General features: G+C 30.8%; 1 protein-coding gene and 1 long non-coding RNA gene across 3 annotated transcripts; one reads left to right on the forward strand and one right to left on the reverse strand.

The window, feature by feature from the left end:
* Positions 1 to 301: 301 nt before the first annotated feature.
* Positions 302 to 3,519, reverse strand: Nurf-38 (Inorganic pyrophosphatase Nurf-38). Of its 2 annotated transcripts, XM_076394572.1 has the most exons (8): positions 3,206 to 3,476; positions 2,926 to 3,041; positions 2,595 to 2,865; positions 1,519 to 1,736; positions 1,404 to 1,462; positions 1,240 to 1,349; positions 600 to 675; positions 302 to 490 (listed from the first exon to the last, which is right to left on the reverse strand). In XM_076394572.1, exons 1-7 carry the CDS (start codon positions 3,381 to 3,383, stop codon positions 614 to 616), a joined length of 1,014 nt encoding a protein of 337 aa, XP_076250687.1. In that variant the 5' UTR covers positions 3,384 to 3,476; the 3' UTR covers positions 302 to 490; positions 600 to 613. The 2 variants fall into 2 exon arrangements, with proteins under 2 accessions (XP_076250687.1, XP_076250688.1); XM_076394573.1 differs by lacking the exon at positions 600 to 675 and having other exon boundaries at positions 3,206 to 3,519.
* A 16,922-nt stretch (positions 3,520 to 20,441) lies between these two features.
* Positions 20,442 to 20,885, forward strand: LOC143190342 (uncharacterized). Its single transcript, XR_013004214.1, has 3 exons — positions 20,442 to 20,572; positions 20,624 to 20,691; positions 20,744 to 20,885. It is a non-coding gene; the product is annotated as an uncharacterized LOC143190342 (long non-coding RNA).
* Positions 20,886 to 22,978: the final 2,093 nt, after the last annotated feature.

Consider the following 22,978-nt stretch of genomic DNA (forward strand, 5'->3'; position numbering starts at 1 on the left):
GTGGGGGAAGCTTTAGGTTCTACCGACATGGAGTGGGGGTCACAAGACATTTACAATATTTGCAAATAAAGGTTTTATTTTATTTAGTCATTTTGACGTGTCCTGTCAAGAGCAACCTCTAAGCACGTTTTGTAGTGGAAGTTTGGAATTTACATGTTAGGTATTTTTAAGTATTTTCGATACAGTAATTTTTGCGGCATCCCCCTTTTGTAGAAATTATTTCGATTAAATAATGTTCTTCAAAGAGAGAAAAAAATTGTTTTATATGATACATTTTAAAGGTATTTATAATAAAACAAGATTTATTTCTAAATATATTTAATTTTCTAATAAATATAAAGCAAAATAACAATTATTCATCATTGGCTTTGTGTGTTGTCATATTAAGATGGTGACCTTTTAATAAGATGCATTTTAAATGCATATTTTTGTTAATAGTAGATTGATTCTCAGTAGTTTCACTTCAATTGGATGAAATGCCACTTATCAACTGAAACCAAAATAAATTATAAGAATAACGGATATATTGGTTACTTATAAAATAATAAATGACTGTACTGAAGGTGTATTTAGTGTCATATATTTTTTTGTGTACTAACCAACAAAGATAATGTTAGAGCCGACACCTGCAGTTGGAATCTGATACAAAATTTTCCAAAAAGAATATCTTATTAACTGAAAATCATGAATTTTAATGTTAACACAAAGATTTTCTCAATATCAAAAATTTCCAATGCTATATCTAGTGCAGTACAATATATCCTTCGAATGCAATGCTAGGCACTCACTTGAGAGGCTATTGCATGGATCTCAATAATGCTTTCCGATTATTTAATTATATTATCGAATATATCTTTAATTATTTCATCACATGGTTTAATCACAAAATTTGCTAGTAAGTGATGCTAGTGCTTCATTTTTGAATGAAGATTCAGAAGGCCAGACACAGACTATTTTTTAAAAAGATAACTATGCTATAAACAATTGGGTAATATTCCAATATATGTATATTAGAGATGCAATTTTGGTACTTGATTTAAATTTTTATCAAAAATATCATTATTTTTATACTTATTGCAAAAATATTGATATTTTTTTAAATATCGAAATATCGATATTTTTTCAATGGCCAACATCCCTAATGTATATAAATATTGTGTTATATAATACATTGTTATGATTTATCTACATATAACTTTGGAAACATTATAATCAATCCCGTACATAAAAAATTCTTACCAATAGGTTCAAGGGGTTGTGGTGCTGAATATTCTGGAGTTTTGCTAACTACATCTTTTGCTTCACTAACTGGGATCTTGAAAGAATTTCCATCTAAGGTAGTATTAACACTGGAATGTATCCAAAAATATATTTGTAATTTTTACATTTTGGAAAATAATTACCATGATATGCCTTTTGCATCAGCTTCTTTACCCACCAATGATTTCCAAAATGCATGAACCTATAAAAATATAACTGTGAGATAATTAATCATCTAACAGAGTTGATTAAACATACTTCATCTACAATTTTGTGAGCAAAAGCAGCCGGTTTTGCTTCTCCATTAAATGCAAACTGATTTTCAGGTTTGCCATCAGGTATTTTGTAAATTTTGAACCATTCAACTGAAGCTTTCAATAAACCAGGGAAATGCTTCTCTACATCAGCAATATCATTAACTAAATCAGCAGATGGATCATTTACATCAATAGCAATAAGTTTCCAATCAGTTTCCCCTGCAAACAAAACCAAAATATTTTGTTATAAACAAACTGTAAAAATGATATATAACTAATAATAATGATATTATAGTAAATATGTTTATGAATAGTAGTTTTATATTGCATAAGACTTTTGATATAAAATACATGATTGTAGAGTAAAAATAATTGAATAGCAATATTTAATAATATCTAAATTAGTCATGTTATTGTAATTTCATAACTATATATAGCATATTACAAAAAACATACCTGATCTTGATATTTGTGTAAAGAACAACATATATTTTATATTAGAGTGAAAGTAAGAATTTAATTGGCAGGGTTAGCAAGTCTTATAGTTTATTATTTATCAATATAAATCAGTAAAAAACAGTTGTATAATATATATATATATATATATATATATATATATATATATATATATATATATATATATATATATATATATATATATATATATATAACCTTTTCTTGACATTTATTATCACTTTTATCAGTAAAAAATTCCAAATATTAGAGTGTTTAATGATTTTACTGTATATATATCTAAAAATATATCTGAATAACATAAATGTTTTACCTACTTCAATCATTGTATTTGTTTTTATACTTTAGAATAAACTTTATTTAGCCTGTTCAGTCTGTGTAGATGCTATAAAGTTCAGACATGACAACTATTAATTTCTTTTTATCAATGTTAACATGCAAACTGGCAATATAGCTCTTAAATAATAAAATATGTAGATTCATAAAAAATGTCATTGAAAATTCCATAGATATTGGGTTAATTTCCTGGTTGATATAACAGTAAATTAAAACTTCCTAGTTGAAATTATTTGACTAACCAATAAATCTTTATATAAAGTTTACCTTCATCAATAAGGGCTAATGTTCCTAATATTTTTACTTGCAGAATTTCTCCTCGTTTAGCAACTTTATATCCAATTTCCAATACATCAATTGGATCATTATCTCCTTTACATCCTGTTGCATCATCCAAGTGTTCTGGGTTTTCCCATGTTTGTGGCAATGCTCCATAATTCCAAATGTATCCATGATGAGGGAAACAGTTAGCTACAAATCTTGGTTTACCTTTTTTTACATCTTGTTTGATAGGGTTCAGGGTTTCTTTTAATGTTATCTACAAACCAGAAATGACATATTTATAAAACAATGTCACAGTCTTGCTTTCATTACTTACTTCCATTTTAGCATTAGTCCATCTGGGGACTTCAACAACCATATTGAAAACTTTCTTTTCAGCATCAACCACCAATGGAATATCATGTAAGGGTGAGACTGGACCATTTTGATCTTCTACAATTTAGAAAGGATGTTTTTAAATTATACCTTTTATTGACTTATCTGTCGTTTGCTTATTAAACAATCTATCTTAAATATTTAATAATGTTAAGTTCAAGGCAAAATTTAATGAGTACTAGGTTAAGTACTATGAACTTTGATAACGAATGGATCCTTACGTATATAAACTCTGTAATCAGAGGAGAAAGGTGACCCGCGTTCCACTACGGAGTATGACATTATCGAAACTTTACGAACTACTTGGGAAACAACTGAAATTCTCGACGAAAGCCGGTTAACTGACAAATTTTTGTGTAGACAATCGAACAGCATGTGCAAACTTTTACTACGCAACATCGTGCACCATCTATGCTCGACCTTTAACACTAATGCTTAGAAAATGGACTAGTTAGTTGGTTTAGGTGTATTTATCATGAAATAAAGTATTTATATTTGTATTAACAATATTGAACTTTGTCCAATTTAGTTCGGTAAAAGCACGGTTGATAGCGCCATAAGCAATGTTTATCACATAAAGTTTATAAATTTATTTTATAGAATTAAATAATAAGTTTAATTAATAATTTTATTGTATTGATTGTTGTATTAAACTTATTTAACATACTAGTAGTGTTATAAATATTTTCTGGTAATTATTGTTGAATGATGAGTTATTTCATATTATATAATTTTACTAGTTGCCTTTTGATGGATTGTCTAATTCTGAAGAGTCCAATATGAATGATAATAAATTTAGTGAATATGCGTAGATAGATAAATACGTAGCATCGGCGATAAACATTTAGGTTTCCTGGAATCGGTGGAATTAATTAGGATTAGTTGAGTTGGTATAAAGTCTAAGTAAAGTAGATTATTTCAATACATTTTTTACCGTTTTTAAATTAGAAATATTGTTTGTCCTCGAAGACCAACCTAGTTAATTCACTTGTTAGTATTTTATTTTATTGATTGTTTTGAAAATGCGTTTAAATAATAAATGAACCAAAATATTTTGGCACAATGTATTGTTGTTATGTATGTAAAATTAGTACTATGTGTATATTAAAGAGTTCACTCACGTCCTATCCCTAATTAATATAATAACTTTTCAAAATTCAATTTTATTCTTCAGGATTATCCCCTTCAAGAGTACATTCAGTCCAGCGCTCCTCTTTTGTGTTCTTTTTTTTGTAGGACAGTTTCTCAATGTCTTCAAAATAGTTTTCAACTTGGACAATTCTTTTGAAGTCTTACGACCAGACCAGGATTATGCAGTGTCAAATACATTCAAAACTCAGTCCGTTCTATGTGATGGTTTAGAGCTGTTTTGAGCATTCAAAATTCAGATTTGTTTACTCATTTTAGTTTTAACCATTGTAACGTCAAAGTATATACCAGATTGTTATGAAATTTTCACTGGTTTCAGTTGCGAAGTTAGTAGATGATGTCAACAATAAATTCGGTCTGTGATTTATCGATTACAGAGAAGTAAACAACATGTAATGTATAATTGCCTATATCAGCGCGGGCAGATTTGAATAGCATGGATACATTTCAATTGAGTTTGGTTGTGTCTGACGTTTTCGTTGTTTACACGTCCGTATCTAATTGAGAAATAAATTTAGCTTAAGTTTCTCTTTGAAAAATAATTAACTGTAATGCGAATACAATCCAAATGATGCAATATTTTACAAAAATTAATGGAATTAAAAACTTAACTAATAATAAAATCGAACTTGTAGTAATATACACTTATTATGACGCTTAAATTTACTAATATAGCTTCTTTTTTCACCGAATAACTGTTATTGAAAAATTAAAGCTTACCTCAAATATGGTATATTTCAATATTGAAGTAATATTATTGGTATATTCAGTTATGTACATTTACATATTATTGATATATTTCCTCTGCATTTGCTTTTTTAACAGGACCTATATGCCTTAAACGTTCTTTGTATATCAGGAATCTTCTCTTCTAATTTTATTGTATATAAGTTATTATTTTATTTCACTTATATATAAGTTATAATTCTTCTAATTTTATATTTTTAATTTAGTAACACTAATGCACTTGTATATAAGTTATATTTTTTTATTAGTTATATCTTACAGTACATATTTTAGTACAATCTTAATTTACAAATCAATTTATTACTACTGTTCTGCTGTAGTTGCATTAATACACAAGCAAGGCACGAGTATGGGATTAATAGATTAGTATGTATTTGCCAAATTAAAATAAAACGAATCTACTTAAGCTAAAGTTAAGTATACGCTTACACACTAAATAAGTTCGTGTGGTTTGGTTCGTTCCAATCTTCTGATTTCTTGCCTGTTGCCCAATAGCTGTATTGCTTCCATGTTTCTATGATTTTGCAACATTATATCATGTTTTAAGACGAAATCCTGGATCACTTCGTATATCTATTTGGTTCCGAAATCATGGTGCAGCTCTTCGTTGGTTACGTAGCGATAACCATTGGTAATTAATCGTAGAAATTTGTTTTGGATGTGTTGGATTACTGTTGGCTTGATGTTTTAGTGTAACCCCATAGGTACAAATTGGCTTTATGATTGATTGATAACCCAATCTCTTTGATTTTAGGTCAAGGTCAGAATATCTTCTGACTAACCAGGACAGTTGCTTGACTTCTGTCTAATCTGCTCTGCTTTTTGTCTAATATTATGTTACCAATTTAATCTACCATCGAGATATATTCCGAGGTCAAGTGATATAAATAAGTTTTCATCATTTTACGTCAGCACAAAATTACACATGGACAGATTTTGATCTATTAAGCCAAATAGTATTTTCCAGTCTCTAGTCCATTTGTGATCTTGTTCACCGCTAATTTTTCTACAGCCTTAGACGGAGATATATCTTTTGCCAGGATAACAGTGCCGTCGGAAAATGTTTCAAGTACTTTTTATTTTGTTGTTGTGATATCAGCAGCACAGAGCAGATAGAGGAGTGGTCCCAAGACTACTACCCTGTGGAGCTCCAGCAGTCGACAATAATTCCGCGGTAGAAATTTCCTTTTGTATATTAATACCAAATGCCATACCCGGTCAAATGCTTGTGAGACGCTCAGAAATATTGCAAGGCAATATTCCTTTTTTCAGATGCCTTTTCAGCAACCGCTGTTACTCTGTAGACTTGGTCGATTGTCGAGTGGTGATTTCGAAATCCAAACTTATTTTTAATAGGCGGTGTTCTAATAATAGGTCTTTCAAATTTCCGAGGTGCTGTCCATAGCAAGTAAACTTTGTCTGCCGCCGGGCTTAATTCACTTTCATATTTTTCGAAGCAACTCTATGTTCTTTAATCTTATGATTTGTGTAATTACTAATTTTATTAAATATTGTTTTGTCTACAGCATTTCTTGTTCTGTGCTATACTCTTCTAGCTTTTCCTCTTTCTTTTACCAATTCCCTAATTTCAAGGGGGTAATTTACCACATATGCTAATTTCTCCCTTGATGTCGGTAGCTTCTGTTACAGCAGACCGAATTTGTTCAATTATATTTCGGGTTGGCAGCTCAAGATCGTCTATACTTTGGAGTCTTTACTTTTACGTTTAAACTGATTTGTTTCTGCATTATAAATCTAAACGTGTCCCAGTTAATAAATTTGTTAGTAAGATTAGGTTTCTTTGTTTTATTTTTCAGAATTGTTGCTCCTAATGTTAACAATACTGGAGTGTGATCAGATGATCAGATATGATGAGATATCGAAATGTAAAAATCCAGTGGACAGTTTATTACTATCGGTGGGCCAGTAAGTGAGTTCACGCCCTGAATGATTGTTATAATTAGTAATATTTATTGCTGCGAATAATTCGTTTTAAATTAGTTTGATTACAAAATAAAGTAAAATTCAAAGTTGATGCGGCAACATTGCGACGTTTTGACGTCACAAATTTAGATGACGTGATTTCACTCTTTTATTAAATGTACTATAGATAAAAAAGGCATGAGTTGAACAGCGCTTGATAAATAAGCTTCAATACATATAAATAAGTACAAGCAGCCTACATCGCCTAACTAAACTTATCAACTTACTAATTAATTTTTAAGTTAATAAGTATTTGTTTTATAGCCAGATCAATACAGCACTGGATATTGTAAGAAATCAGTGTGGTACCTGCACGCACGAAGTGTTTACACTGTCTCGCTTATTTGGTATAGAATTGAACCGGCAGTCTTGTCTATTCAGTCGTTTCGGTAACTAACCATTTCTTTTTTTCTCCCATTACGTTGAAACAAACGGAATAAATATTTGAAGTAAATACATTTTTAAGAACTTTTAAAACCCGGTACATTTGTACTTATTTACAATATTTGATAACATCTAAATTAGTCATGTTAATGCAATTTCATAACTAAATATAGCATATCACAAAAAAAACATAATTGATCTTGATATTTATGTAAGAACAACACGTATTTTATATTAAAGTGAAAGTAAGAATTTCATTGCCAGGGCTAAAAAGTCTTATGCTTCATTACTTATCAATACATATCAGTTATATAAAATATATATATATATAAGTGTTTCTTGATATTTATTAGCATTTTTATCAGAAAATAATATCAAATATATGTTTACTATAAATACTGTTTTTCTTTTTACTAAATAACAGGTCAATTGAAAAGTCCCCGGCCTGACACATAGATGGCGCTACTGGAATTAAATCCATATGTTTTTTAGTTAGCCCTAACCCTCAAAAGATGCGTGTATAAATTTGACAGATGTCGGATCATTAGTTTGTGAATTATAGCATTTTGAATGAAGCAACTTTTATTATTGTGAAAAAAAAAGGGTAATAAGGAATTTCGCGTGTTGATAAAATATTGCTTTTTGAAGAGAAAAAATACAGTTGAAGCAAAAACTTGGCTTGATGCCGAGTTTCCGGACACTGCCCCAGGAAAATCAACCATCAAGGATTGGTATGCTAAGCTTAGACGTGGTGAAATGAGCACCGAAGACGGTGAACGCAGTGGACGCCCGAAAGAGGTTGTTATCGACGAAAACATTAAAAAATCCACAAAATGATGACCATAAATTGAAATTGTATGAAATAACAGATCGTCTAAAGACATCAACTTAACGTGTACATCGTATAATTCACGAATATTTGGGTATGAGAAAGCTCTGTGCAAAATGAGTGCCGCGCGAGCTCGCTTTTGACCAAAAACAACGACGAGTTGATGATTCGGAGCAGTGTTTGAAGATAAAGCGTAATAAACCCGAGTTTATGCGTCGACATATGATAATGGATGAAACATGGCTCCATCATTTCATTCCGAAGTCCAATCGACAGTCATCCGAGTGGATTGCACACGATGAACCCGCTCCAAAGCGTGGGAAAACGCAACAGTCGGCTGGCAAAGTTATGTATTTTATCATGTGCATGCAATAATTTTCATTGACTACCTTGAAAAAGGAAGGACCATCAACAGTGACTATTACATAACGTTATTGGACAGTTTGATGGATGAAATCGCCGAAAAATGTCCGCATTTGAAGAAAAAGAAAGAGCTGCTTCACCAAGACAATGCAACGTGTCACAAGTCAGTGAAAACGATGGCAAAAATCCATGAATTGGGCTTCGAATTGCTTCCTCATTCACCGTATTCTCCAAATCTGGCCCCCAACAACTATTTCCTGTTCTCAGATCTCAAAAGAATGCTCGCTGGGAAAACATTTTCGTCGAATGAAGATATGATTACCGAAACTGAGGTCTATTTTGAAGCAAAGGACAAATCGTACTACAAAAATGTTATCGAAAAGTTGGAGAGTCGCTTAATCAGTGTATCACCTCTGAAGGGAATTACGTTGAATAAAAATCTAATTTTGCCAAACAAAATTATTTCACTATGGTAGGCCGGGGACTTTTCAATTGACCTGTTATCTGAATCTGAATCATCCAAATTTTTTATTTGTTTAAAATATTTTATTTGTTTCTATATTTTGAAATATTTGGCCTGTTTAGTTTGTACAGCTGCTATAATTTCAGATATGACGACTATTAATTATTTTTTCTATCAATGTTAACACGGACATCAAGTAATATAGCTCTTAAGTTTATATAATTCTATTAAAAAATGTCATTGAAAATGCCACAGATATTTCCTGATTGATATAACAGTAAATTGAAACTTCCTAGTTCAAATGTTCGACTAAGCAATCAATCTTTAAAATATAATAAGATATTTTCGTTCAGCCGTTTCAACAAATCACTATTATTTTTTATAACTACGAAAAATAGCTGAATTGCTACAAATCATGCTAAAACATCAACAGCGAAGAGTGGGCAAAACCCAAAGTTAACTGGCTGAGACCAAAGAACGTTAAAAAGGATTGGGATAAGATAACAGGAAATTACTGCAGTAAAAGTGACAGTAGAACTCAATACTTACTTGAGTAATACTGTTTGGACAAAAAAAGAACAGCGCGAAATTCACAAAGCTAACGTATAAGAGCTACTGGAAGAATTGCGAAACTTTTTGTAACGGAAGCCAACACTAAGCTGCAAAAGAGGTCGAGCAGTGATCATAAAACTTGGACACTTGGATGATTGAAAGTGGATTGATGATTGATTGGACACTTGATGTGGTATGTTCAACTGAATCATCGCTTACATTGTTGTTGCCAACTTCCAGATTTATGTAAGGAAAACCCTAAAGGGGAGTTTTACAACAGATGGTTGACAGATGGGTGGGATGACAGGTGACAGATGACAGGTTTGGCAGATGTTTTAGGGACAATGGCAATATTTCCTTGGAAATATTTTTAATAAAATGAAACTTAATTGTAGTTGTTTTAAAGGTAAATAGTAGTAAAGACATTACTAATAAATACATATTGGGTACATTTCAGGTGTTGTTTTATCTATATATTAATCGGCTTAACGAAAATTTTGCCTCCCTTATTGAAGAAAACGGGGGTACCTGGAAGTGTGAAATTTTGCACGGTTATATAGAGGAAGGATTTTTAGGTTTATTATTTTTGTGTAAAATGCGCTACAAATAAATATATTACAATAAAATGAAAAACACTCAAATCAAACAATAGCCGTCAGATCGGTGACCAAAAATTTATAAATAAACTCACTGGATAGCCGTGTAGGCTAAGCGTTTGTTTCGCGTACAATACCGTCCTAAGATCGAATGTCGCCAGGGCTAAATGTTTTTTTTTAATTTATATAAAGTATTTTTAACAAAAAATTGAACCGACTTCAAAAATTAAATAAGGAACTCACTAAAATGCAAAAAAATAATCAAATTTAGATGACGCCAAATAAACGTTTTAAAATAAAATATGTATGTAATAATCGTTGTAAAAACTAAATAAAAATAAACAAAAAACTTATTTAACTCATTTACTACACGTATTTTATATTCTATTATATACACACAATTTAGCTTAATATCTACCTAAACCTATTTATCTATTTACAATATTATTTTGCCTGAGATCCGAGCAACAAATTAGATTTGTTTTGTTCGTAATTTAATTTTGTGTATATGTCATGTCGCAAAATTATGTTATTATTTTTGTATTGTTTAGCCTTGGCACCGACTACAAAATGATCAGTTGGTTTTTTGTTAAAAATTTTTATTTTTCTCCTTGTAGTGTTAGATATTTACTCGATAAATTACGCAGCTATTTTATTAAGTATTACACTGGATAGCCCAACTAAAAGTGCAACCCCGTATGAGGAAAAATAGGAATAAAGAAACAATGATTGAAAGTAAGGAATGTTTCAGGTCCAAGTCCGCTACTTACTCTAGGTGATTTAACAAATGTTCCAAGTAAACAAAAAAACATAAAAATTTGCTGTCGGGAATCGAATCCGCGACCTCCGCGTATGAGCTTAACGCTCTAATCATTACATTATAGAGAGACAGTTGCCCACAATGTTTCTACGACTTCTCATATAACATATTTAGTGCTTAAAAAGCAAACTAAATGGCTTTTACAGTGAATTACTTCCGATTATTCAGTACCTCAGTTCAGCAATAACATTATACCCAAATATCTGATTATTTTAGATAAAAAATAGGTAAAAACGTTGTACGTGCCTTTGAAATTTGAGATTTTTTTATATATTGCATGGAATTAGATTTTTTTTAAACAGAGAAATCCTTGAAATGTTATAAACCAAAGATATATTATTTTATTGCATTAATGCCTTTGTGACGAACAAGTAATTTAGACAAAATTATGACAATATTCCTAAAATGATTAAACAACTAACGTGTTTTCAAATTAATCATTCGGTACGGTATTTAGTAGCGTTGGGAACTATCGACTGAAAACAGTCGAAACAGTCGATAGTTGCAAAACAGTCGAAACAGTCGATAGTCAAAAAAATAACGACTGAAAATAGTAATTACTATTTTCAGTCAAAAGCACGGGTGGACTGTTTTTTTCCATTCGTGATGTCAGACGAAGATGTACGTATTCTTGTCTGTATAAAATGTGAGATAGGAAAGGACGGAGATACATTCTTGGACCAGTTAATTTTAAATGTCTTTATAGTCTCCAATGGTGGTATAAGCGAGACAGAGATGTATATATATTCATTACGCGATAACTTTAAAAAAGAAAAGGAAAAAAATTACTAATTTCTATTATCATGTAATAAATAATATAATTTTAAAGGAAGTAGGATTACTTTTATACTGAATGTTTTGTGGATGTGTAAAAAGGAATGCCCACAAATGTTTAATCGTGTTTTAATATATTAATTGCTATTTTTAAATAACATAGCATAATAAATATAAATAGTACAATGCAACTTAAATAAAACCTAAAAATTAAAGATTTTTAATAACCATAACTACTAAATAAAATGTAAACGTATACCTAATCATTGAAAAATCTAATCCATGATGAACCTAAAATGATCGTACAATAACTACCAAACCCTTTTCAAATAAAAGTTTTATTTAATTTTGAACGGAAATATTTTTAAATTACTGTGAATATTTAAATTACTGTTCAACTATTCTCCCGTGAGGTGATTCCTTCGATAGTTAATTATTTGAACAGATTTTGAAAAAACTCGTTCCCAGGGAACAGATGTTGCTGGTATAGAGGAATATTTTACGTGTAACTGATATAATTTAGGTAGTTTCATTTTATGGGTTTGCCAAAAATCCAATGGGTTTTCTAAACGCCCGATAAATGGAAGTCTAGCCATTTTTTTTTTTATAAAAATATCTCCAGATATCATTACATTCTTGGTCAGTAGTTTTGTCTTGAATTTCGAGTTGTGGAACTATATTTGTATTTTTTTAGTTAGAATGGAATATACCTCTTTTGTGATAACTTTTTGTATCGCCTCATCATTATTTGCAATACTAAATCCTGCTTTTTTAAATATAGGATCTAAATGTGTTAGGCCGGGGACTTTTCAATTGAACTGTTGTCAAAATATCAACCTGTGAATAAGTTTAGCGATCATTTAAATAGGGTACGACTGACAATATGAGTAGGGGGAAATTTAAAATATTTTAATAACAATAATAGCAGTAATAATAAAAATAATAATAGTGCCGGCTTGGTGGCGCAGTGGTAAAGGCGATGGGACAGTCCTCCTACTGTTGCGATAGCCGCGGGTTCGAATCCTGCTGGGGCATGGTCGTAAATTAATGTTTGTGATTGTTTAAAATTTGTGAATGTTCTAGGCAAGATTGTAAAATCCGACAAGGAAGATGATCCCAGTCACGCCAGTAACCAGGCAGGCTAAAGTCTGTCTTCTGGGATGATTTCTAAAGTTAAACGTTAAAAAAGTTAAAGTTCACGTTAAACTTTAGGCCCAGTCCAGATAAAACCATAGTTGGTAAAAGGAGACTTTAAAAATATATATATATATATATATATATATATATATATATATATATATATATATATATAATAATAGTGAAAATAAAAAAGCAATAAAAATTTAGAAATACATTTTATTTAGGTATATGTAAAATTTGCATTAGTAATATTATTTCAAATGAGAATTCTTAGAATTTTCTATGTTTAATGACAATATATTATAGTAACAATATTTTAAAACGTAATATAAAAAAATTAACAAAAACAATTTATACTTTTAACTACACAAAGTTTAATAAAATATGGAACATTTTTTATTATCTTAAGTATAACTGAGCCAAGTATAGAGTACAGTACAATATATATGTTGAAGACTATTTATTTTGTAATCTCTTTTTAAATTTTTTTTGGACAAATATTTTTGGGGTATATGATATGGCTCAGTAAATGGAGGAAAAAACGAAATGAAACAGTAGTGTTTACATTATGTGACCGTTATTTATTGGCTATATAAAAAAATGTGAAAAATACAACTAGATAAAACGGATGGCAGCGGTGTTACCTGGAGACGAGGCTTGGGCAGACGATGGTGGCACGTCCAAACCAAAAGATGGTCGGTTACTGAATGGTCGAAATACTTTTCAATAACATCCCAGATAAATGTCTCGGGGTTGCCAGCTATTCGTTATCGGGTTCTAGTTGGTGCTGCTGGCACCCCGCCCGTGTTCAACATCTGGGATGATATATCTGGGTATTTTGTAGACGGTTATTCCACGATGTAAAATTCGACATGCCTCAAGGCTGTTACATATTTATCGTAAATATATAATTGTAAGTCATACATATAAGCTGGGTTATATTTAGATGTTGCAATACTTTCTCACTTTCTCATCCATCAAAACAATCAACACCTAACTATTATCTTTCTAATCACGTCTCGTTAGGAATGCTCAGTACAATTGATCGCGTTGAACAATACAGGCATTTGCTGATATAAATTATTGGACAGACTGCTTGTTAAGTTAAGTTTTATGCAAAATCTGGAAATTAAATAGAACAGCCGAGACATCATTTACCAACAAAGTAAAAAAGTCCCTGGCTTTGTCAAATTACATCTATCATACTACGGGGCTTCAATAACTTCACTGTACATTTTAATAACGTTTCCTGACATATTTGGATCAATGTTTTCCTTTTACTATGCCACAGCTGAAATAGAGGAATGTTATATATTTCAAATCAGTTACATATAGTTAACATTATAAAAGATTTACCATTTAAATAACAACTGGAAACCACATTCCTGTTAGGTAATGCTCTTCCCCGTTTCCGTTTGTAGTCAGCCTGTGTAAAAAGTACACTACAAACCATTTTGCTCTTATTTAGGACCTCACAACAGATTCCCATCAATTTTTCATTATTTATTGCTAAAAGCTATTTTTGGCATAGAGCAGGATCCTTAGGAAAGCTGTGCATTCTATTTGAAACGGTACTACATCCTGGGACGCAACACCTGAGATGTCTTCAGATTTAAACAAAAATCATTTTAACTAAAGAACCATAAAAAACAGTTAAAAAAATAAGGATATACATCAAATTTTTTCTATAGGAAGTATATAATTATCAAAATAGTCCAAAATATCCAGTAACTTCTTGATTCTTTACACCAAATATAAACACACGTACTCTACGATTTCTTATCTTCTAGAACAGTCTTCTGAAAGCTGAATATGCTAAATTTAAACTTCAAGCCACCTAGCCGCAAATGAACAAACTAAAACACTGATTCGCGTGCGCTTATATAAGATACCCTTCTAATTTCTCAATATTTTGTGGTATAGACATATGCAATACGAGTTTATAATAATCTAGTCAGTGAGACTGAGGAAGAGTATGAACAATGTTTTGAAGCAAACAGAATTTCTTAAACGCAGAGCAAAAGAACTATTGCAGGCGACTTTAGGACACAGTTGATAAAACAGACAGTCTAACGTGACAATTGGACAACTCGCTGATAATCATGGCATGCAATCCGAATCAGCAACTACAGTCATAAGAAACTTCAACGAAAGAATATGTTAATTTTAAGAATGTCTATAGTTCTAATTAAATTTCCTTTTGAACTTAAGCGTGTCCAGTTTCCGGTTTGCCTTGCATTGACCATGACGATTAATAAATTGGAAGGTTAATCAGTCGAAGTGTGTAAAATAAAACTATCGGGTTTTTCGCATGAGCAGTTGTACGTTGCGTGCTCAAGAGTTAGCAAGCCATTGATATTTGCTTTCTCTCCGGAAGGAAAGATAACAAATATTGTACATTATAAAGCAATGTAATTAACTATGATTGATTTTTATTTTAGTAAATTACACATCGTAATTTAAAAAAAAGATTTTTTTTTCTACGTTAGTAATTTTTTTTATGATATAATTCAATTACTGTGTAATTTTTCACCAAACTTTGAATATAGTCATTTTATTCTAGTTAAAAAGAGAGACAATGCTGTCTGATTAGTTTGAACACGTAATCAAAGTTGAGCAGTTGTCAAACGCATGCAAAATTATTCAAAGCAATAGTAACTACAATAATATAATTAACTGTAGTTTTTAGAGGTACTATATTGTTTAAATAAATCATATTTGATAACATTTTTGTTCAATTGTTCTATTTAGATTAGAATTTCGTTGTATGTCAAAGTCAAACTGAACTAAAACTCAGAGTTGATCAACATTGCGACGTTTTGACGTCAAAAATTTTGATGACGCATATACAAATAAACCTTAAATAGACTAAATATTTCTTTTCATGTATGTTCGCCGATTTCTCGATCTATTATGAACCGATTTTCAAAATTCTTTTTTAATCAAAAGAGTGACTCTGAAGTGGTCCCATTGGAACCAAATCAGAATCAAATGGGGGAATGTCCCATCATCAAATTTCAATGGCATGTATAAAGTTTTCGGATATTTTTATATCTAAAACAATCAAATATTTGTGTATAATGTTATTGCTGATGTGACGAAAAATCGTAAGTAGGTCAGTGTAAAAGCCATTCATTTTGCTTTTTAAATACTAACCATATTATATAATAAGGCGTTCAAATATCGCAGGCAACTGCTTCTATGGTGTAATGGGTAGAGCGTTGAGCTCACACGCGGAGGTGGCGGGTTCGGTTTCTGTTGGACAACAACTTTTTGTTGTTCTAGTTTGATTAGAACACTTGTCAAATGACCTAAACTGGGCAGCGGATACCTGGGCCTAAAGCTTATTTTGAATCATTGTTTCTTGATTCCTATTTTTCCTCATACGGGCTGTGCATTTACTTGGCCTACCCATTATTATACTTAAAAAAATAATCGAGTAATTTATTGAGTAAATATCTAACATTACAAAAAATATTTTTAACAAAAAAATTGAGCCCTCTTGAACCAAAAAATAATCAACAAACTCATTAAAAAGTAAAAAAATCAAACTTACATTTTCAACACAAAAGTAAAACGTTCTAAAACAAAATCTGTACATAATAATCGTTATAATAACTAAATAAAATATTTAATACTATATCTACTATATACTATATCTACTATAATTTAGCTTAATACCTACCTAAACCTATTTATCTATTTACAATATTATTTTAGATTATTTTTTACTTTTAGTGAGTTCTTTATTTAGTATCTTTGTCGTTATATCTTTGTTGAAGTGGGACTGATATTTCCGTGCAAAATTATATGAAACATCATCACTCACTGATTTTAACTTATATAAAATTAATCTTTTATATACATTATAGTATTTGACGTACATATAAAACAAAAACTAAAACGCATTATATTTTGGAAAAATTAAACCTGAAACAAACAGCATTAATTTACTGTCACTTATTCTTATTAAGACATTATACACTTTGATCTAAAAAATACGCTGGAAATACAGATTTTATTAATAGTACACCGGTACGAAGCCAAGGTGCGCATGTAATCAAGAATATTGTTAATATGCCTTGAGATATTATGTCTTGTTATATGATCAAGCGATCTTCATAAAATGAAACCTTTATTTTATAAATTAAAATCATTGTCAATACTTTTTCTCAATGATTAATCTTCTAAAAGTAATTAATTAAATATTAATAGCAGTTGGTTATTTGCTAAGTTTGCCTAAATTCCAGATAGTTGTTATATTATTGATACAATATTCTTTCCCAAAACGTAATTAAAATTAAAATATGAATAAAAATATAATATATTTTAGATGTCACAATATCAACAAAATGCCAAGATAGGATAATTTTCAAAGCTTACCTAACAGCTGAGAATCTAAAATGTAGCTATTTATCTAATACTATTTGGTAAGTTATATTAAAATTGTATATATCAATATTACTGTCATTGTTCCTAGTGGTTATTAAACAATATGATGTGTAGGTATGTATGTTTGATAATAATGAATGAAAAGAGACAATATTGTACATGTTTGGAGTATACAAATTACGTAGATGCTACTGGATGAAAAATATAAAGTCACAAGAGAAGAATTTAGTCATGCACGGTGCGTTTAGAGCATCTTGATGGTGCGAAAAAAACAAATGCAAAATAAACACATCAACTCAACAATAAAACACCTAATGTACGTCATCAAAATGTATAACATCAACACGTAGAAATGTTGCCGCATTAACTTAGAATCTTGGTTTACAACGTTGCTGGTTTGTAGCCTCTAATTATTATCACTAATGTTTTGAAACATTTCATAGGCATTTGACAACAATGTCGACTAGTATCATTTTTTTTATAACATCTTTATTAGATACGTTTTGTCCAATCTTAATTATAAATTAATTTTTTACTATATTTCATTTGTATTTGAATTAATTCACAAGCAAGACGAGTGCGAGAAAATACATCAATATGTATTCTTCAATTATAAAATTATAATAATTTATAGCTATAGTTTACACTAAAGGTATACACTTTATATAAGTTCGTATCGTTTGGTTTGCTTCAATCTCCTGATATAATGCGCGCCGTCCAGCAGTTGTATTGCTTCCACATTAGTATGATTTAGTAATCTTTTGTGTTTCAAGGCGGAATATTGGATAACTTCGCAAATCTATTTTATTTCCAGGTCGTCGTGCAGTTCTTCGTTGATTACGTAGCGATAAGCATTAGTAATCAATGAAGAACCGCGTTGGATTACTAGCTGATTTGAATTTTTAGTGCAACCCCATATTTGTTCCATAGATCCAAATTGGCTTTATAATTTTCTTATAAATTAACCTCTTTGATTTTAGATCAAAGTTTAGTTGTTTTATTTTTGGTAATAATGTGTTTTGCTTTTTGTCTAACATGATGTTGACCAGTACCAATGCACACCAGTACATGTTCCAATGTATCAAACATCATTATATGTCTTTTTAACTAGGGTAAGAGAAGAAGGAAAAATCTGCTCCAAGTTTAAAAATAATTATACACTTTCATAAAGTGCATTTGGGGGTATATTAAGGAAATTGGCTGTTTTATTGGAAGGAGTAAACATAATTGAATATTTCAATGCTGTTATTTCAGTAATGAAATATATCATATTTAACATCAACTTTGATTTGTTTCATTGATATTAATGTTTTCAATACCTCATATAAACATTTTTTAGTTAAATTATTTAAAGTTATTTAGTGTAAAAGGAAGGTATATTAGTTAACTTGAGCAACATAAGAAGTATCTGTTAATATACATTTTATTAATTTTTTAAATATTTATCATCCTAGGCCGACATCTAGCGGACAGTAGGAACACCTAATGACCTCACGCCCAGCAAACTATAATCCTTGTATCATTATTACAGAGAAATGTTTCTGCATTATAATTCTGTATACAGATACAGTAAATCGATTCAATTCGTCGGAAAATAATCCATCAATGTTTAAAAATGAATTGAATAATTGATATGAAATAATTGATATTATTAGAAATTATCGATTAAAGATAAAACGAAGATAGTTTATATTCAAGGCAAGACCTTGAAGTAAAATTGTGGGGAATTTGATAGATTATATGATAATTAACTTAAATCTTAACGTTTCTAAATGATAATCTATGTTTTGCCTGTGGTTGTGTAAATTTGAATTGTTAATGTTCAATATGTTAATAATGTGCAAGAGATATTAAATATATTTATTTAATTATGTAAATCAATGCTAAAAAATATTTTGAAAATTATAATTACTGTTCGTTTAAATTATGATTTAATATGTATATATCAGATGATCTTGTGAATTTCGTATCACCTACATTTATTTTGCAAATTTTCTCCAACAATAACCTTCCTCGCGTGGTTACCGGCAGGTGTTTTTTCGGATCTGATTACGATGTTATGGCTGTCAGATGGCACTCCATCCAATGCTATTTAGAATATTTTCACTAAATGGTTGTTCTGGTGACGACATTTTTGTAGTTCTTGAACAATAGTTTGCTTCAGTGTTGTATTGTGACGCATAAAAATAAACTCGTATGAATGGATGATTTGGATGATGATCTGGTTTATTTGGTGTATCAGCAGTATTCCTAGTAAGTCATACATTTGCCCTTGTATCTGCAGATGTTTAACATTAAATAACTATTATATTTTGACCAAGAAGTGGTTAAAATCATTTCCCTTCTCAGAAAATAATGAGTGGAATGGATCTAGTGGTGTAACTAATTGTGGCAACTTTACTTTTCTATTGTCACACAACATAACCCGTAGATTCCTCACTATGCTTTAATGCTCTACAATACTGACAAATGATTGTAATTTCTTCAATTGTAGCTTACTAGTTGGAACCATGATTTATTTCCGGATCATAGTGACTGCTCGTCTCTGGATCATAAAAGCGGCGCATCTCCGGAAACACTTAATTTCATTGTGTTGAGTTCGTTGTTTTTGCGTTTCATGTGCATGCATTCGTTGGATTATAAGCCTATCCACTTAATTTCCAATCATTCAACAATTCACTGTTTCACTGTGTCAATATATATACGTATACGACTATTATCATATTTTGTCTCTCGCTGGTCATCAGTGCGGTAAGCATGTGAGGTAACTTGGTCCCACATTTGATTGTCTTCTCCTTGGCATTGTTAATAATAAAAGAAAAGACACATCTTGCACATTAAATTTGTGAAGTGGTAACAAATGTTTAATAAATTTACTAAGTATGCTTTAACATCACACATATGCCAAGTACAACAATAACTACATGTTTCAACTTTATTAAATTACTTTTAATACGTCTCATTTGAGACATATGTCATTATTTTTCACTTGATTTTTATCTTTTCGAATCGATGTACCCATAGGAAAGTATAGTCTATCCAAAGTTGCTGTCAATATACGTCATCAATATGTTTAATCTATTGCCTGACGTAATTTGTAACTTCCTTTTAGAAGCAGCCAATATTTTTCTTCTCATTTCATTTTAGTTAAAGAGATATAATGCTGTGTGATATCTTCGAATATGTAAACAAATTATCCTGTCCAAGTCTAATGGAACTTCCAGACATTCGTTCGGTTTGGATGACCTCGATCAGACACATTGAAGAAGAAATTGAGGAATGATGGAATCGTGAACAAATCTTCGATAGATTGGCAATGAACAGCTTAGTTATTCACTCGTGTGAAACTTTATGAATATAGGATTATGATTCAATGCTGATTATTTTCAAGACAGGGTGATGAGAGTAAACAATGTAAGGTGTGTAATTAATATTGGATGATTGTAGGAAATTATATTCTAAGAGTGTGAAAGATTTATATCTATTAAATATGTGTGTAATTGTTCAGATTATACGTGAGTATTTGGTTAAAATGTGCAAGCAGAGAAAAAATCAACTCTTTTGCAGATATGGCAGATGTATTAGGAAGAATTCAGTCATTAATATTATCAAGAATGGTGTACACAGGTAGTAGCAGCAGAAATAAAAAAAAACAGTGACATCAGAACGACTTGACAAGGAAACACAGCATCGAAAGAAACAAGAACTAAACGAAAAGGTAAATATGATCTCTAATCAGAGTAAAATACATTACTTGGAAATACAATTGTTAATTAGGTAGAATAGGCCACCGCAGGGATACCACTACATAAAAAAACGCGCCTAAATCTCTAAATCATGGGCGGTGTGGAACATAGTTAAATGTAAATATAATAAATTTTAACCTATAAATTATTGTGGCTGTATAATTAACTGTAAATTATTTAATATTTATTATTATAATGTTATAAAATAAACTATATTTGATAAAATATATATGTCATTATTTTATTTAAACTAGAATTTTGTTTTATGTCAAAGCCAAACTGAACTAAAACTCGACGAGTTTATAAGGTAACATTATGTACATACGACGGTTTGATGTCATAAATTTAGATGACGTATGTATACACTAATTTTGGATAGACTGTACCTATATTTGTATGAAATATGAATCGTGGTAAAGTGTTAATCGGTCAGTGCCGAGACACTATCTTTAATGTTTAATACATTATATATTGTAATCGTGGTTGGATAATAGTGGCCAGTAGTTTTAATCAGTGTTCAACATTTTTCCTCATGAAATAAATTTTCAAATGGACTCCTAAATATATAATAGTAAATTTTAAAATTGGTAGCTTTTCTAAATTATTGACGATGACTTACTTTGGCGTGCAAAACGCTTCTTCGTATTATATGTATATTATATTGTGCAAAATAGTAAAATACTTAAGAAATCTTATGATCTTAAGTGTTGCTAATTGTATTCGTTTTTTACCATATGCATTAGAGAAGAACATATAATAAATGCTAATTAAGGTAATACATTTTATGTTATTTACTGTTAGTAGAGTCAAATGACGGAACTAATATATATGTACGCTTTTACATTTTTAGGTACTACGGTGTTACACGATCATTGCAAACTTTTTAAGTATCCATTTATTATAACAACATAAATAGAATCTTGAAAATTGCAAATTATTTAGTATTGAAATGAGAATATGGGATTTTAAGAACTACTAAAATGGAAAGGTATGTTTTCTGCTGACAGGCTTCATTTGGCATCACGACATAGTTATTTAAATTATTATTCGATTATTTCAAACCTTCATTGATTTAGATCAGATAGTAAGGTACAGATGTTCTAACTTAACGATATCGGTGCCTAGGTGACCCAAATTACAGCGCTGAATAATTTTAAATATATCGCTAGATCACACGAAATACATTTTGTGAATGTAGATATGATCTATAGTACTGTATTTGATCATAAATAAATAAGAAAATATGAATATATTACAAAAAAATTAAGAGGTTTTTATCAATATTCTGATTAACGTCTTGATTGACGACCTTTTGTAATTTTTTTTCTTTTTTGGAATTATAGTAAAACTATAGCAACAGAATCAAGAAATTTTCGCAAGTGTCTCTTGAAGCCCGTTTTACATCAATAAGCGTTTTGAATAGACCAGAAGAAATTTTTTTTTTTTGGCCTGGTACGGGGTAGGGGAATCCTGTTACGGATACCTGGTCGGGAAGACCCGCAAGAATAAGCGAGTTGGACTGGTTATGTGGAGGCTGCCTCTGGGCTACCCACTAAACCCCACCCTATCAGCTGATCCAATGACCCTAACTGATACTTCTTACTGTTAGTAAGGAGGGTGCCCGTAACCGGTAACACCGTTAAGAAGCACAAGGGCCAGGCAAGGACGTGGCGTCGTTATCACACCACGCAGCTTGCGGTACATGAGTTAATCGCTCGCCGGAGAAGGTCGAGACAATTAGGAGTTAGAGCACGACGGGGTAGTGTCGGCTGTGATCGGGGAGCCGAAGAGTGGAGAAATATCTCGAATAAACCTAGGATATAAAATCCTGAACTTGGGGGACGTCTGTTTCTCTATGAATTTGATTGTTCCTGACGAACCATGGGGCATTGATAATTCTCCTGAGAATTTTGTTTTGAAACACTTGGAGACGTTCCACCTGGCTAGGGGAGACGTATTTTAGATGGACACTGGAGCCGTATAGAACGACTGATCGAACCAGCATCTTGTACAGGAGAGATTTTATAGCTAGAGAAAGCCTGCTGGCTCTGTTTAT

The sequence above is a fragment of the Rhynchophorus ferrugineus genome, unplaced genomic scaffold (assembly GCF_030347505.1).
Source record: "Rhynchophorus ferrugineus isolate W39M unplaced genomic scaffold, kcgeb_rfMv2 rfM2, whole genome shotgun sequence".
Classification (NCBI taxonomy): Eukaryota; Metazoa; Arthropoda; class Insecta; order Coleoptera; family Curculionidae; genus Rhynchophorus; species Rhynchophorus ferrugineus.

What these genes read in the sequence shown, in the direction of transcription:
- Nurf-38 (XM_076394572.1), bottom strand. Translation starts at nt 3,383, where the DNA reads ATGTTGCGTAGTAAAAGTTTGCACATGCTGTTCGATTGTCTACACAAA. An exon ending in ATTAGCCCTTATTGATGAAG is followed by an intron (nt 1,737 to 2,594) that starts GTAAACTTTATA and finishes TTTTGTTTGCAG; the next exon opens with GGGAAACTGATTGGAAACTT. An exon ending in ACAACCCCTTGAACCTATTG is followed by an intron (nt 676 to 1,239) that starts GTAAGAATTTTT and finishes CATGATTTTCAG; the next exon opens with TTAATAAGATATTCTTTTTG.